Source organism: Empidonax traillii, unplaced genomic scaffold (assembly GCF_003031625.1).
Source record: "Empidonax traillii isolate 1590-97213 ecotype Southwest subspecies unplaced genomic scaffold, ASM303162v1 scaffold43:size1863611, whole genome shotgun sequence".
NCBI classification, from domain to species: Eukaryota; Metazoa; Chordata; class Aves; order Passeriformes; family Tyrannidae; genus Empidonax; species Empidonax traillii.
In genome coordinates, this window is record NW_020955236.1 from 931,483 (window position 1) to 948,764 (window position 17,282).

At 50.8% G+C, this 17,282-nt stretch overlaps 1 protein-coding gene across 10 annotated transcripts in view; it reads left to right on the forward strand.

Annotated features, from left to right (window-relative positions):
* The window catches only part of PITPNM2 (phosphatidylinositol transfer protein membrane associated 2), a 126,618-nt gene extending 109,348 nt beyond the window's left edge, over positions 1-17,270 (forward strand). For 5 of the 10 annotated variants that reach the window (XM_027878531.1, XM_027878536.1, XM_027878535.1 and 2 more), the window contains 10 exons: positions 2,296-2,460; positions 4,293-4,496; positions 6,276-6,424; positions 8,968-9,084; positions 9,787-9,903; positions 10,262-10,410; positions 11,056-11,205; positions 11,293-11,476; positions 12,669-12,797; positions 13,034-17,270. In XM_027878531.1, the coding sequence (XP_027734332.1) occupies positions 2,296-2,460; positions 4,293-4,496; positions 6,276-6,424; positions 8,968-9,084; positions 9,787-9,903; positions 10,262-10,410; positions 11,056-11,205; positions 11,293-11,476; positions 12,669-12,797; positions 13,034-13,366 (1,697 nt within the window). In that variant the 3' untranslated portion in view covers positions 13,367-17,270. The remainder of the gene's footprint in view (positions 1-2,295; positions 2,461-4,292; positions 4,497-6,275; positions 6,425-8,967; positions 9,085-9,786; positions 9,904-10,261; positions 10,411-11,055; positions 11,206-11,292; positions 11,477-12,668; positions 12,798-13,033) is intronic. The other 5 variants (XM_027878534.1, XM_027878537.1, XM_027878538.1 and 2 more) reach the window with 3 other exon arrangements.
* Positions 17,271-17,282: the final 12 nt, after the last annotated feature.

Below are 17,282 nucleotides of genomic sequence, written 5' to 3' on the forward strand. Positions count from 1 at the left end.
GTCAGGTCCCAGGATTTTCTTTGCAAGTCACAGTTTTGGGGTGGAGGAAGCTCGCCTCGGGGGGCAGTAATGCATAAAATGGGTTTTTCTCCACATTTCCTGCCCTGCCTGTTCTTGGCCCTTGTTTTTCTTAGAAACTGTCTTTTTCTCAGGGACAGAGGGTGTGTAGCTTGGGAAAAGTGAGAAACACAAGAGCGACCTGAGTGGGCTGGAGCACAGGAGCACTGCTGTTGGGTGGCACCTCATGCCCTGCAGAGCAGCCAGCAGTGTGGGTGACACTGAACTGAACAGTTCAGTAATGCTAAAACACTTCAGGTTTTTATAGGAGTGAGAATTATTCCTCTGGTGGCTCCAGGATGGGGTTGGAAGGGCTGTTCAGGTTGGATGTTTTTCTTGCAAACTTATCGTCTTCCAAAATCCCCGGTCAGACCCAGGAAAGCGAGATTGGCTAAGAAAGAAAGGAGAGGGAGGGGTAACCTGGGAAGAGATGAGAGGGTTATCCCAGGTCCTGCAGCAATGGGAATGAGACCCTTTACACTTTAGACCTTTCTGGGGTTCAGTGCAGCTCCTGTTCTCTGCTTGAATTGTCTCCTCTTGCACGAGCTGGTGCTCTGCACAGAAAACAGCTCTGGGCTGTGGATACCGGTCACAGCCTTGACAGGCAGCAGCTCGAGGCAAGGTGAAAAGAGGGGAGAAAGTGTACTGGGAAAGTGATGCTGCTAATGGCCTTTCAGGCACAACGTGGGCAGTGTGTGCAGCTCATCATCAGGTCAGGCTCCCGCCAAGGCTCAGATCTCGCAGTCCACAAAGCTTTTACACAGAGCAGCTTGTGGCCTGATTTTCCCTGCAGAGAACAGAACTCTTTTTACCAACACTTAGCCACACATTTTCAGCTTCATACATTCCCTCTCCCTTGGCTGCAGCAGGATTTGTGTGGGCACAGTCACTGCTGCTGCGAACTGAGAGAGGAGAGGGAGAAAATCAGTAGCCCCAAGCAAAAAAAAGATCGATGTTAAAATGAACCAGTTGCCAAAACAACGCCCTGTGTCAGGGGCACACTGGGATTAGTCCAGGAATATCTGAAGTGGTTGAAATAGGTGAAGGGTGTTGGTGTGTGAGAGTGAGGTACTCACGTTCCCCCCTGGCACCTCCTGCCTGGCTGAGAGCACAGACCTGTGCCCTGTCAGGTACCTGGGGGTAAAGTTCAGGTGCAGCAGAGATGGGCAACCTTAAAACCTTAAAAAATTAAGTAAGTGGCTTTGCTTTTGCATGTTCCTGCCATGCTGGTGCTGCCTGCCATGAAGCACCTGGTATTGGCATTACAAACCTCTGCAGTGCAGGAGCATTTAATTAATCCCATTTAATTGGGCCTCGTAACATCCACAGAGAGGGGTGGATGTTCTTACCACTGTTACAGAGAGAAAACTGAAATGCAGAGATTTTTGTCATGACTTTTAGCATCTCTCAAGTTTGCCATTTGAGGTTCTTTTCCCTCCAATCCTTACATAAAGTCTGTGTGAGCATGATTTTAAATCTTCCTTTTCTGTATTTATGTACTAAGGGGTTAGGCCACACTTGGTAAACCTCAGGTTGGGATCTAAACATCCAGACGTGCTCATTGTACCAGAGAAACTGTTTTCACAGAGACTGAGCATTCCCAAATCCACCAGCTCCGGTGGGAGAAGCAGGTGCTGAGCACCAGGCTCCTTTCACTAGATCTTAACTTCAGTTTAACGAGTGTTGGCTGTATCCATTAGCAATAAAATACAGGTTCAAATTAGTCCCTGCCAGGCATGAAGATGTTTTCTTGATTTTTTTTTTCATTACTGTTTTTATCTTGATGAAGTTAATTTAAATCCAAATATTTCAAGAAAACAAATATCCCCTTTCAAAGGTTGTTTTTTTTGTTGTTCTCCTTACCTGGGTTATTTTGTCTCGATGTGAATATATAAAATTGTGTATATTCACATCTGTTTGTATGACACATGCTTGTTATTGCTGCTTGAATAAGTCTGCCTGGGTTTTTCTTTGGATCTGATTTTTGAGCTACTTATTTTGCTTCTCTCAATCAAAGACTGCTCCTCCAACCACATCTCTGCCTGCTGCGCTCTTTGCTTTCTTTTCAAACCAGAGCTCCGATGATATGCGGTGGTTTTTTTTTTTTCCGTTCCAATCCGTTCTGAAAGGTTTTTGCACCTCCCAGCTTTGTTTGCCTCCTGCCTCTTCCCTGAGTTCATCTTGCCCAGCCTCTGTCTGTTGGTCTAATATTTTGATTTCCCTGTTTCAACTTTGTAGCAGATGTTGTTCAGTCTCATGGTGCCGTCTTCGTGGAAAACGCGTCCCTGTCCACCCCCATTTCAGCCCCTCAGTTCAGGGGCTTCCGGAGAGCCAGTGAGATCAGCATTGCCAGCCAGGTCTCAGGAATGGCAGACAGTTACACTGCTTCCAACATAGCCAACAGTAAGTGTTCCACCCCTCCGAGACCCCGCTCGCTGCCGCTCCGCTCTCCGACCACGCTCCGGGCCGAGCCACACAGCTTCTGTCTGTCTGTCTGTCTGTCCGGGGCCGTGCTTCCCATGAATCACCACAAGTTGGAATTGTTCTACCTTCGCCCGGTTTTGCCACAGGCAGTGCCATGTGTTACCACATCCCCTGGAAGGACAGGTGATATGTTTGATGGTCACGCAGGGACCACCGCTGTGTTTTGCATGTTGGACTGTGCTGGTGATAAATTGTTAAAAAAAATATATAATAATTGCTAATTCTGAGCACCATTTGGCTGCTGTCTGTGGTGAGGGTTAATCCAAAGGGATGTTTCTGTGCTGCTGTGATAAGTTGTGAAGGACTGGTCGGGATCAGCACTTCCAGATTGGTAATGCAGGATATAGCTTGATGCAGATCCCTCAGCTGTGGCCCAGGAAAACAGGGATGAGTAAGCCCCTCTGTAAGAGAGCAAGGACAGGTTTGTTCGGAACAGAACATTTATTACTTTGCATTAGAAATTCAGCTCTCTTGTAGCCTGCAGGGCAGCTCACAGTCAGCCAGTTATGACCCATATCCCAGAGCCGAATGAGGAATGAAAGGGATTTTATTTGTTATTTTTCCCCAAGACTATATTATTTCCCAGCTAATACAGTGGAGAAGAACAGACTTTGTTAACAGTTCAGCCTCTTTTTTGTTTCAGCTGAACAGTGAGATGAACACTCTGTGCCCTCATGGACCTCTGATAATTCAGACCCCAAAAGGCTGAAAACTTAAATTGAAAAAAACCCAAACAAAACACAACAAACAAACCCATATGAAAAAATCTTCAGCCTAAACTCTATTTCCAGAAGGTGGCTAAAATTTAGAGATGTTCCATTCCTGGCACAGGCTGTGAATTACTCAGTCCGTAATTAATTGCTGAGGTTAATAAGGCTCCCTGAGGCAGGTGTGAGTTGCTGAAGGTCTGTGGGTGCTGCTTAGGGGCTCCTGTAACCTCTTACCCTGTTTGAGGCAACGCTCAGCAGCAGGAAAAAATAAGTACCTGAGCTCTGATGAACAAGGTTTTCCTTCCCAAAGCGCATCGGAGAGCCGATGCTGCACTCCCAGCGTGTCTCCTTGTCCTGGTGAGACATCTGGCCAGGTTCCTGCTAAATATCAATCTGCTTGGGAAGAAGCTCCTGGGGGAGAAGGTGCTTGTTCTGTGCTGGTTTGTGGTGGGGTGTTTTTGCCAGGGTGATGCCCCAAGGCCAGCGTGCCGCGATGGAGGGATCCTGCCAGAGCTGCGGCAGGGCCGGGCCCACACAGCGCTCGCCTCTCTGCTTTCCCCGTGCTCCCCCCCTTCCTCGTGTAGCTTCTGCTTTGTGTAATTTATTCCTCCACGCGTTTCACAGCCGTCAAAACCTGTTTCTGAGCTCAGGGAGGACAAGCGTGGCCGCAGCAGGGGCTGCAGGTGCTCCCTGTCCCGGTGTGCCGGCTCCTCGCGGCTGTCACGGCCCTTTCCCTCAGCCCCCGAGTGCCGGCGTGTCCCCTGAGTCCCGGCTCGGCCTCTGCAGCTCTTGCTCTCAACCTCATTAGTGTGGTGATAACGTGAAGCCATGGCATTGAGGGTTGGATATGATCCGTGTTTATCCCCAGAGAGAGCTGGAGAAAGTCCACAGGGGCACCACAAAACCATGGCTCCCTCCAGGGAGCCTCCCCTAGGGTGCAGCTTCTCTTGCACTGTGAATTTCTGAAGGACAAAATCGGTGTGTACCGTAATAATGTGCGATTTCTGCTTTTTTTTTCCTATATTTTATTCTTCCTTTTAGAAACCAAACACCACTTTAATCATTGTAGAGGGTTTAGCCTTCTGTCCCAACTTGCCCTCCCTCACAAATCCCCCACCCAAACCTCCTTCAAGAGGCGTAGGCAGCATAAACGTGAAATCCCTGCGAAGGGAAGAAAGCTCAAGGGGCCACGGAGTGGGGCTGCAGGCTGTGCTCTTCGGATACCCGACCTGGACATCAAGACAGGTATTCTGGGGAGATCCACTCCAGTCGACTTCCTCTCTGATTCCATAGCCACAGAACTTCGCAACAAATCTCTGCGCTTTCACTGAGGCACTTGCAATGTCTAATTGCATTTTAACAAGTATTTCTGTCACTTTGCTCCGGAAGATCGATCATAACACGGCTAACAACTTGGCAGGAGCAGGAATTCTTCTGGGCAGAGCTGTGGGGACATCCCTTCTGCCTCACCGCTGTCTTTTGAGCATGGAAGAGTCGACCCTGTCCGCTTCCTACAAAGAATCTGAACTTATCCAAGCTGGGGACTTGCATGAGAAAAGAAAGATTGGGACGTGACCAGGAGCTGTCACTTTGGAAGACAGGGACTCAGAAAAGGCTGCGAGGAGATGCCTGTGTGCTCTGGAAAAGCCATGTTGATCTGTCAAACCCTCCTCCTCCTTCCTATGGCTCTTCAGAAAAGCAGGGCCCGTCAGGGTGAGGGTGGCCTGGGCACTTGCCACAACCAGGGCTGGGCCACAGGGATGTGCTGATGCCATATCCCTCTGCATGTCGTTGCGGGTGGGAGCTTTGTGCGGGTCTCTGTAAGGAGCTGGTGGATCCATCTTTTCCTTTCAGCATCTTTGCTCATCACCAGCCAGATTTCCCATAACAGAGGGGTGTGTTGGATCACACCTTAAATCTGGCAGCTTTCCTGGAAGTCCTTAGAAAGGGAACATTGTCACAGAGGAAAACAAAGCTTGAGGAAGCCCTTGTCAAAGCCCCAGCTTGCATTCTGCATGCAAACACAGCTCTTCCTGCTGCTCTCTTGATCTGATCCATCTTCTCTTCCCTTGGCTGCTTTTCCAGGCCGGAGCAGGCGGGTGTTGAGGACTTGTCAGTGCTGGGAGAACAGCCCTTGGCTTCAGGGTCTGAGGCTTTGGGCTGAGACCTGCTTATTTCCAGGGATTGAGACGGAATGTGTGTATGGGGAGAGTTCAGGACGCCGTTGAGGTGTGGGGGGGTCCCAGGGGTGAATGGCAGCTGTTTGGACACTTGGGTGCAAGTTGGTGTCTCCCTGAGGGAGAAACTCATTTGTGGTGTTTGTAACCCTGCCCCTCCAGATCCCAGTGTATTTTTCAGTCCCCCGTGCAATGAAGTCCCCCTGCTCCCAGATACTTGTCTAGTTATCCACCCCAGAGGCTGTGCTCACGAGGAGGCTGGGCTGGACTTCTCACTCCCCTACAACGTGGTAGCCCAAGAGAGCAACAAGAACTTGTTGGGGACTACCCATCAGCACGTGCCATATACCTTATGGTGCCTTTTAGCATCTCACATGGATTCCCAGTACTCAGATCCTCTTTAGCGTGTCCAAAACCTGGATGCTACTCCTTGGTGAAAGCTAGAGGAGTTGGAAACAGGGCTGGAGATGGCCTGGGCATGTACTGTAGTGGGCAAAGCACACACATCCTTCCTCCCACAGCTCCAGAGAGACACGTTTCTGTCTTACATTTTGGCACGTGGATTCCCAGGCTCATTGGAGCCTTGGACCCCTTAATACCTGCCCTCCAGTGCCTTCCTGTTTGCTGAAATAAAGGAGACCTCACATGCTGGTGCCTCTGTGTGTTCCTCCCTTGGTCTGAGCAAACACCGAGCCCTGGGTTGGCTGTTCCCTCTCAGCAGTGTGACCAGCCAGGGGCAGCCTCAGGTGTACCTGGAGTGAGGAGCCAGAGCCCTGAGATCCCATTTGGGATGGAGACCATGTGTTCATGTGACCCTCCTGTATCTGAACAAGTCTTTTACTTCCAGTTGCTGCCAAGTGGTGGGGAACCAAACGGATCGACTACGCCCTGTACTGCCCCGATGCCCTGACGGCTTTCCCGACAGTGGCCTTGCCTCACCTCTTCCATGCAAGCTACTGGGAGTCCACAGACGTTGTCTCCTTCCTGCTCAGACAGGTAGTGTTGTCCTCCCTCCCTTGATCTCCCTTGGGCCGAAAAATATTTTGGGCTCTTTGTTATTTTTTTTGCTGCACCTTCCCTAACAGTTGTTGATGCGTAGAGGTGAAAAAAATACCCTTTGCCCCCTCCCTCCCCACCGATCCATTTTCTTCCCCTTCTCTTTGTTCCTCACCTGTGGTGTTGGTGGAGCTGCACACGTGCAAACTTCACGGATGTGCTGTCACACCTGGTTGGTTTGGGTCTGGGTTTTAACATCAGAGCAGGTTGCAGATTGGGTTCACCAGGTATCCATGGAGAGAGCCCAGGGAAATTTCCTGTCAGATCAGTGGCAAAGGTCAGTGGTACTTGTTTCTTGAAGTAATCTGTGCTCTGTGTGTGCAAAGCTGGATCTCAAGACTGAAAGGGAAACTTCTCAAAGTACAAATGAAAATAGCACCAAGTACAATAAAACCAAAGGAGAAGTTTTATAGTAATTTAACACGAATTTGTTAGGCAAAATTCAGTTCTCCATTTTGCTTTGCTAAGTTATTGTGGTTTCCTCTGGAAACTCATTGGGATTTAGTCCTCGTTCCTGCAGCAGAAAGCAGTTCTGGAGCCAGGAAAATGGGGATTGCTGGTGTCTGGAGTCTGACACCTCAGATTTTATCAACATATATTTGGCCTGAGATGTAAATTTACTGTTTAAAATGTATTTTTTCCTAAAAGAAATATTTTCCCTTCAATTCCTTGGGGACGAGGGGGAGTTATTTGCCTTACAAAGTATGAACTCCCCAGGGAACAAAACTTAGAGCATGGAATTGGAAGAAAACAAAACTCAGAGACTCTGTGGATTGTGTTGCCCACTCCAGCACTGAGTTTGCTTTGTGTCAGCTCAGCTGTTAAACCCTCCCCACTCCCTTCCAGCCTCCTCTGCTGCAGCTTTCAATTATTTATGACTCTGTTGGCAAACTTTCTTTCAGTGTCATCTTCCAAATAGTGTGAGAACCGTAAACAGCAGAGATGTCAGTGCTGGTGGCAGCTGAGCAGCAGTGATAATCCAGGGAGACCCTTTCTTCCCGGGCTGTGTCCAGCCCAGTGGGACATCTGTGTGCTTGCACAGCCCTCGCTGGATGGTCCCACATCAAACTCAGCCTAACAGGGCTGAAAAGAAGAGAGAGCTGTAATTGTGCATGAGGGAGAACAGTCACGACAGTCTTGTACACAAAATGTTCCACTCAGGAAGCAGCCAATTACTCAGGATTCAGTTGGAATCTTGAGTTTGTAGCACAGTGTGGTGCTTCAAATCCTGTGGCTTGAGTACCTGGCGGTACCTGTCTATCCATTCTAAGCCTGGGTGGTCTGGCACCCCCTCCCCCAGTGCCTGTCTCTGCTCACTCACCTCTGCCTTGAAACCAGGGTTTTTCTCATCCCTGTCTTCTCTCTGTCTTTCCTGAGCACCACACCACTGCTTCCCCTAATAAGGACTTGTTTCTAATGGCCTTGGACAGTCACCTCTGAGCAAAATGTAAAAAGAAGCTGTTGAATAGTTTTAGCCTCCACAGATTGAATCTTGTTAAAACAAGCCCAAATAAGACTCAAAATAGATTCATGATTTAAATAATTTTCAGTGAAACTCATTATTTTGTTTACATTGGATTTCCATGAACTCCCTCCCCAGCAGGCTCATCCTCCCTGGGGTCCCTTTTCCATTTCCCTGGATGAAAATCAGCTTCAGCTCTGCAGATGGAGCTGGCCCGTGTCAGCCGAGCTCAGCTGGAGAGCTGCTGACCTCACAAAATATGTTCAAGACCTTGTAAAAGAGCCCACATTTAATAGACTTGTTAATTTTTTGTCACCAAGGACCACTGCCAGTTTTGGAGTTCTGTGTGTGCAGGGTCACCTCCCAATCCTACATCAGGCTTTGAGGTGTCTCCTCACCTTTGGGTGTTATTCTTCCTTTTCCCTTCTAGAGCTTAAGGGCAACTTAGGTAGGATTTAACCCTCCCTCCTCCAGGTTCCTGCTTCCCATCCTTGCCTGTACCCTGCTGACAGACAGGAATTGCCCCAAAAGTTGGCTGTTGAGCATCACCTTGCCCCCTCTCTGATCCTCTTTCTGGCCAGTGACATCCCATAAAGTGCTGATGCTCTGTCAGCCTTGGAGATGAGGCCAGGATGGACAGGCCCCCTGGGCTCTACCTCGCCCGTGGCCAAGCCAGAGCCCTGTGTGTCTCCACCAGGGTCAAATCAGTGAGAGAAGCAAGAGCCATGGGACAAGAGCAGGTATCTTAAGGGCAGGTATCTTAAATGCAGAGCTCGTCCTGCTGTGTTTGAGTCCAGACAGTCTAAAAAACCTCCATCCCAGCCAGGATTAAGTCAGTGTCGGCCACAGGCTTTGCTAGTTCAGGAGAGGCCACTTACCCTGTAAAACCTGCGAGCTTGCCCAGCAGCAAACTCAGGGACCTCTCTCCAGGCTTTGCCCTTCCTCAGAGCTGGCTTGGGAGATGTGGAAGGGGGTTCACCACAGAGGTGGTGATGCCTTGGTGGAATCTGTCCTCTCACAGGTGATGAGACACGAGAACTCGAGTGTTCTGGAGCTGGACGGGAAGGAGGTGTCTGTGTTCACTCCCTCCAAGCCCCGGGAGAAGTGGCTCCGCAAGAGGACACACGTGAAGCTGCGGGTGAGGAGGTTTTGGGGATGTTACATAGAGGGGGGGAGGTCATTTGGGCTGCGGGGTGGATGGCGTGGGCACAGCGTGGATAGAGGGTCACATTGCATTGTTGGTCTGTGTTAGTGATTATGTCCTGCCCAAAAATTATGAGCAACCCAAAAGATCTGCATCAGCAAAGTCTCCTCTTGGCCTTGAGCCTGTAAGACACTTGCAAAAACCTGAGTCTGCTGGCTATGGGTCAGAGAAGGAGCCAGAACGGAACATCTTTCAAAGTGCAAAAATACCAGTTCTCTGCTCCATAAATGCCCTTCTCTCCCAGTAAAGTCTCCAGTTCCTGAGAAGGCAATTCTGTGCTAGAACCGAAACAATGTCAGCAGATTTCTCTGGCAGCTGTTTGTATTTCCTCTTAATTCCAAAGTGTAAGAGTTAATAGACAGTATCAGAATTGCACGTACAGCCTGCCATGGAAACGGGCTCTGCAGCCATGTGTACTCCAACCCACCCATCAGTGCAGGGCACAGGGCCTCACCTCTGCCACAGGTCAAATTCTTTCCCAGAGTCGAGTGGAGGAATGACACAGAGAAACCCACGCTCCAGTTTGCCCGGTTATATTTGGCATTTCCCTGCAAGGCTGTCCATCACTGCAGACTTTTTTCCTTTATTTTCCTCTTTTTTTTTTTTTTCCCCCTCTTTCCCTCCTGCCTCGTGCAGAACGTCACAGCCAACCACAGGATAAACGACACCATTGCTAACGAAGATGGGCCCCAGACCTTGACGGGGAGGTTCATGTACGGCCCATTGGACATGGTCACGCTCACGGGAGAAAAGGTACCGTGTGTGCTTGGGGGTTTGTGCATCATGTGGTGAGAAGGTCAGAGGTGGTGCTGGTTGGTGCTCTCTTGGTCACAGACAGTGCTTGCTGCCCTTGTGTCTTGGTCAGGTTGCCATGCTCAGACTTGTGGGTGCATCCCACCAGGAACAGCATTTGGTATGGGATTCTTCACCACTGGGGCTGTGTTTCACTCTGGCACCCTGATGTTTGGGTGCCTCTCAGCTCAGATCCGTGAGGTGCAGAGGGTGGGAGCAAGACCCAGCCCTGCTGCCCTACAGAGGGGCTTGGGTAGGATGTCCTAGTGCTTGGCCTGTTCTACTCGTCTGTGTCTTTAATGCTGTGGTGTCTCCCCAGGTGGACATTCACATCATGACCCAGCCGCCCTCGGGAGAGTGGGTTTACTTTGACACAGAGATCAGCAACAGCAGTGGCAGGATTTCCTACGTCATCCCCGAGAACCGGCGCCTGGGCATTGGCGTGTACCCCGTCAAGATGGTGGTCAGGTGAGGCACCCCGGGCTTTGCAAGAGGCATTTGATGACTGTAGAATGTGGTCCCTCCTTGTGGGGCAGCTCTTTTCGGTGGGATCAGAGCCTGGTTTGCCAGCAGCAGGGCCCACTTGTGCTCTGCGGCTGTAAGAGGAAGATCCGTGTTTTATTCTGGCTTGTGCATCACCACCGGCTCAGGAACAGAGCTCCCACTGCAGGGGCAGGTCTTCTGCACCACAGGGTGCACCTCACAGTCATCTGCAAAACTGCACAGCTGAACAGATTTTAAAGACCATAAACTTGTCCTTGAGGGACAGAACTTTGTACTCATGATGATTCACAGCCCAGGGCTCCAGCTCAGCTCCAGTTGCTCGTGTTGGGCTCTGGAAGGGGGAGGAGAGGAGCATCTTCTCAGTGGTGAACCCAGAAATGGTTTTCTGAGGTTACTTCTCTGAGTCACTGATGCCGAGGCTCCAGAGTGCTATTCCATCCCCACTTTAACACAGAGACCCTCACACAGTGCCTGTAATCGAGGGTGTCATCACTGTTGGAGCCTCTGGGCCAGATTTGGGTGCTGTTTTAGGCTCGTGGTGCTCTGCAGGACTCGGTGATGCCTTCTGAGTATCTCACTGTCTCTCAATACCTGTGTCCCTCTCTCCAGGGGTGACCACACGTTTGCAGACAGCTACATCACGGTCCTGCCGAAGGGGACGGAGTTCGTGGTGTTCAGCATCGACGGCTCCTTCGCAGCCAGCGTGTCCATCATGGGCAGCGACCCCAAAGTCCGAGCTGGAGCAGTGGATGTTGTAAGGTCAGGGCAGGGGCTGGGGCAGCCGCTCTGTTTGACACTGGTGTTGCTCAGGGTCTGCAACCCGCTGACTCTTGGCTTTCCTTCCAGGCACTGGCAAGACCTCGGCTACCTCATTATCTATGTCACAGGCCGCCCTGACATGCAGAAGCAGAGGGTGGTAGCATGGTTAGCACAGCACAACTTCCCCCACGGGATCGTCTCCTTCTGCGATGGGCTCGTCCACGACCCGCTGCGGCACAAGGCCAACTTCCTGAAATCCCTCATCACCGACGTAAGCCTGGCAGTGCTGAAACAGGATCGTGGCATGGGTTTAGATTGCTCCTTGTCCAACTGCCCCTGTCAGCACCAGTCTCTTGGCAGCAATGTGACCTGCAGCGGAAGATTAATCTCTTCATTTTATTTTCATCCTTTTATTGCTCTACAAAAATGTCTGTGCTGTTGAATTGTCGCCTCTGCTCTGAGACTGCTGCCTCTTCCATTAGGCCTTTGGTGCTGGTCAGATCCTCCCTTCCCCACACATGCACTTTTTTTCATGTTTGGTGGCTTTCTGGCAGCCTGTGGTGCAGCCAGCAGGTCTGAGAGGGGATGGAGCTGCTGCAGAAATGGCCTTGCATCACACAGCCTTCATGGGAGATTCCACAGAGAATCTTCCAAGCTTTTGACCCCTGGGAGGTCTAAAAGTCGCTCAGCCCAGAGGCTCAGAGAAGCTCCAGATAGAACAAAGTTTTCTGTGGCTGACAAGTGAAGGAGCTGCCAGTGTCCCAAGCACTTGCCCTGACTTGATTAGCAAGGAAAGCCTGTCCTTAACTCTCTTGGGCTCTTGTTTTGGCCAAGTCGCAGTGGCAGGAGCAGCTCCTTGCTCACTTGCTCCCTTGTCCTCCAGAAGAACCAGTTAAGGACTGGGGTCAGAAATTCCCTTTCCGTGTCTGTGACCTTCAGCTCCAGGCACAAAGCTGGCCAGTCTGTGGTGGCACCAGTGTCCACAACTCCCCTGCCAACCCCCCCTGTTCCAAGCCCAGCAAGGAAAGGGTTGGCCAGGAGCTGCTCTCTGCTCAGAGTGGAGGCAGAGATATCCCTGCCCAGCAGATCACAGCAGTGGCTCTCTGGGGGAACATTCCTCCCCTAATGATTCCTGCACAGGAGGGTTGCAGCTCCTTTCCCCCAGTGACAACAGGCAGCAAAGTGTGTGGCATCCTTGTCCCCCACGGACCTCAAGGCAAGCCTGTGGATCAGCAAGTGAAGATCTGCTCTTGTATTACTATTACTCCTTTTGTTCTGGCCTGTAAACATCCCCAGCTCATTAATTGGTGCTTTGCTCAGCGGTTCATTATCCAGCTGGGAACTTACATAAGTTCCAGTGACCTGAGATTCCCACAGATGCTCTTGGAAGCCCAGAGCCCTGCCTGCTGAGCAGCACGGGGTGCCTGTGTGTTCTGACTGCGTGTTGCTTTCCCTCCCCACAGCTCCACATGAGGATCCACGCGGCGTACGGATCCACGAAGGACATCTCCGTGTACAGCTCCATCGGCCTCCCGCCCACGCACACCTACATCGTTGGCCGGCCCACCAAGAAGCTGCAGAGCCAGTGTCAGGTAGGAGGGGGCTTGTCTGAGCCCCAGGGGCCTCCCCTGGGAGGGAGATGGGAATTTGGTCATCCCAAGACTGGTGGCTGAGCTGCATTGGCCAAGAGAACGGGAGCTGTCCCGCGTAGCAGGACCACCTCGGACTGAGAGAACCTGGCGCAGCAAACAGTGTTTGGTGGCCAGCGGCTCTCAGGGCAGCGTGTCCCATCCCTCTAACCCCTGCCTTCGCCCCTCTCGCCCCGCAGTTCATCACGGAGGGTTACGCAGCCCACCTGGCGCAGCTGGAGTACAACCACCGTGCGCGCCCCGCCAAGAACACCACGCGCATGGCCCTGCGCAAGGGCAGCTTCGGCCTGCCCAGCCAGGCCGAGTTCCTGCGCAAGAGGAACCACCTGCTCCGCACCATCTCCTCCCAGCCTTCGGCCGGCGGCCACCGCCCTGAGCGCACCCAGAGCCAGTCTGACAGCGACAAGGAGAGGGACAGGGAGCGCAGCCAGCGGAGCATGAGCATCGCCACAGGGTGCTGGGGCCGGAGCGCCGCGTCCCGGCTGGAGTCTGGCCTCTTGGGGCAGAAGTAGCCAGGCCAGAGCCAGGATTGACAGCTGCAGCCACCGGAGGAGAAAACAAAAGGAAAGAGGGACGAGGTCGCCGTTTCGGGCTGGAAGGGTAAATATGGTGCTACTCCAATAACATCGTGGTGTTCTGGGAAGAGACGGGATGTTTCCCACGCAGAAAGTGCAGGCCTTGCAGCGAGAGCGTCCGGTTTGTGCAGCGGGAACCCAAGGAACAGCTGGAAATCGGGGGGGGGATGTCTCCAGGTCAAGATGGCGCTCTCTCCTGCCTCCTTCTCTTATCCAGGTTTAGTGACTGTAAATACGTGCCTCCTCGCCTTGTTAGCCATCGCTCCGATCCGCGCGACCGAGTGCTGTCCTCAGAGCCACACAGCAGGGCGTGGGGCTGGGCAACCTTGTCCTTGGCTGTGCCAGAAGTCAGACTGAGGGGCTCTGCCGGCACGGGGCAGGCTGGGGGATCGATAACACAGGATTGATGGTGGGCTGTGCCAGGCAGAGCGACCGGGAGCTTTATCGGTACAAAGAGCTCCCACTGCAGTCGCTTTCTCAAGGAGTTGGTGCAGTGCAAAGCTAAAGCTCTGTCGATGCTGTTGGCAGAGGCAGAATGTCGGCAGATTCATGCCCAAGACAGCGGGGTCGTTACTGTTATTACTGTTATTTTTTAAAGAGACCTTTGAGAAGCTGATGGAATTTAATGTGGTGACCTATTAAAAGAGGAATACAAGCTACTTTGTTTGAGCTGTTACAAACCTCAGACACTTAATTTGCTGTTAAAAGTCTCCAAGTAGTCTCGCTATATATTGTTTCCAACAGTAACCACCATATATTTGGAAGCAGCTGAAGGCACTCAGCTAGATTGCATTGCAGTTCTTCTCATCCAAATGCAGGGTCTGACTCTCTCAACACCCACCTCTGAGACGTTTTCTTCTTCCCAGGTTCTCTCCAAGTTCAGTAGCAGCTTTCATGGGAACTAGACTCGCTTCTTTTACCTATAGTTACTGAACTGTAAAACCTCATTGTTTTTTGCACTGATGATTTTTAGAATGGAAACCTGTTACCATCTCATGTAGCTACACCGGTGTTTGTAGTGCATGACAATGAAATATTGCTAAGCCAGGGTGTGCGTGTATATCTATATGCACACACACACACATATATATATGTATATATTTAAAAGAAACAACCTGTGCAGAAGTTTTTCCAGCAGTAAGGAGACTGTAAGGAAGTGTGCCAGCAATGTCAGGCAACCTTAAGAAAAGGCCATATCTTAATTTTCCCGGTGTGTTTCTCAGTGGATGTGCCTGAGGCGATGGTTTTGTGCTGCTGGAGCGGGCGGGTGGGGTGCGTGGCCGAGGGCAGCTGGCACCCGGTGACACCGAGACAGGGACAGAGAACAGTGCCTAGAGCCAGGGCTTGCCAAAAAGCCCCTTAGTCCTGTCCCCCCTGGGGCCAGCGAAGGTTCCCTCCTCGCACACAGCTCCCAGGGCAGAGGGGCACCCACACCAGGGGGTCCTGGGGTGCCCATTCACAGACTCCAGTTGGCCTCTTCACGTGGAGATTTTATAGTCCTACCTGACTACGTGTAACCCCCTGCTTTTCCCCACCACACTTCCCTGTCTTTATATCACTTTCTACTTATGAAGATCTTATTTATAACAGAGAATTTTTTAGACTGGCTGCTTCATTTTATTACCTGTTTCAATAAGAAGTGCAGGACGGCCGCACTGAGATACACAGCACTGTGAACACTGCTCTGCTCACTGGCTCTGGGCCACAGTAGGCAAATCCCAACTCATCCGACACCCAAGGTTGATCTCGTGTGTTCGTGGCGCTGGAGGGTCCGAGGGAGGCAGAGGAGGGACAGTGCTGATCCAACCCGACTGCCGCCCGCCCAGTGCGTCCCCCACGTCTTGCAGCCCGACTGCAAAATGTGTAACCACTTCTCTTTGATAATTATCCAGTTACAGAATGTACCTGATGACTTTTGTTACCGAAAACTGACTTCCCTTTTCTGCCGGCTCAGCTTGGCTCTCTCCGAATGTACATCCAGAGCTTACTGGGCTCGAAAACAATGTGAAGTGTCCCAGCTTTTTGCTAGTCGAATGTTCTATCAAACAGATGCCATCCGAGTAGGAAGCCAAGCCACAATCCATCCTGTGAAGTCACCAAACCACATCACTAAATCATTTCTGCAAATTTGGATATGGCCTTTGCAAAAATCACCTTTTCCTCCAAGTCCACAACCAAGGCATGATCTGTACATTTTCCAGTGTTGATGAGATGTTCACATTTTCTTATGTGTAGATAGTGTAAAACAGGCGAATGTAAATGTTCAACATAAAAAGTGGATATATAAAACTGAAAGTTATTTATTTATGTAGAGGGGGGAAAAAAAATGTCTGGAGGGACTGGAACCTTCAGGGTTTATTAATATTTAAAAATGTAGCTTTTTGTTTCAGGCATTATGTACAAAGCAATTATTTTATGGACCAAGTTTAATGTAACTGTCAATGAATGCAGAAGTGCAATATGATACTCACCTCTCCGTCACTTCATGTTTTAAGCAGCTACTACCCAGTTAGCCTGACAATCATATAACACCTCCGTCCTCATCCTTTGTTGAGCTTCTTGAACCTTGCCCGGGTCCTTTCCCTGGCCCCCCCATCCGCTGCCATTGTACGGATCCAACACGGAGAAGCAATCGTAGAGCAGGACCTTTATTGCTGCAATAATACCAGAGGAGGTGGGTGTAGTTACCAGGAAAAATGCCAATAAGTTTTTCTTCACCTTTTCAGTCCGTCCCTGTCTCCATCGCTCTGTCCTCAGCCGCCCCCATCTGGCACTCATCCCTCTGAAGCAAAGATCAACGTGCTACTCACTCACAGAACAATAGCAATAGTTTAACTCTGTGTTTATAACCTGTTTGTTCCGAGCTGTTTTGGAGAGCAATGCATGTGACCCGATGCCTTTCCACATGTATGGAAGAGGATCCGTTGGGATGCGGTGAGGGGAAAAGATGAATGTATATTCCATCCTTACTAAAGGGGCACTGTCAGGTTAAAGACCTAATTTATCTTTGTTACCAATAACTTGTTTGCTTTGAAATGGAAGAATATGAAGTTCCTCGTGCTCCTCCCTCGGCCGTGGTCCGGGCAGCCCCCGGCACAGCCCACGTCCTGTTCTGCACACAGCACAACACAGCCTGCACCACACAGGCTGCCTCGGGCTTTGGGGTTGGTTTTTTGTTTCCATGGGAATCAAACTCTGCTGCAGAGCTCAGATTTTTTATAAAAAAGCAGCTTTTTCTATTCCTGCGCTCTCGGGCCAGACTTTCTACCTGACGCTGTCCCTTTAAAGTCTTTTCACGCCCGTCAGAGGAGCCCGTGCGTTCCCTCTGAGCTGTTTTTCCTGGGTTTGCTCAGATCACTCAAGTCAGATGAGGCAAAATTCTCACACCAAAAACCGTTTACAGTGTCGGATCGTGAGCAGTAACGAGCCAAAGGGTCACCAACACCCTCCCACCCGCCCAGCAGCCACCGTGCTTGCTGTAGCAGCCCCTTCTTCAGGTATCGCCACTGTTTGCTGCATTTCCTATTAGTTCTAGAAGCCTTACGGTCCCCTCCCCTCTGCCTGTTGATACCCTCGACTGTCAATTTTATATTCCGACGATGTTAGTTATATTTTATTTATAAAAAATGGCTTTAGGGGTACCAGCCCTGCGTGGGGAGCCACCGGAGGGGATGCCCGACCCTGTGTGTACAGTCACCGTGCCGACGACCCGCTTGTGTGTGGCAAACCTTCTGTACAACTTCCTTCTCCTCCTTGCTGTTAGTGCATCGTTCCAATGCCTGGTGTGCTTTGTGTACAGTATCATTGTGAGTTACACAGATTAAAGAAATGGGAAGGCTCTTCTCTGTCTGCT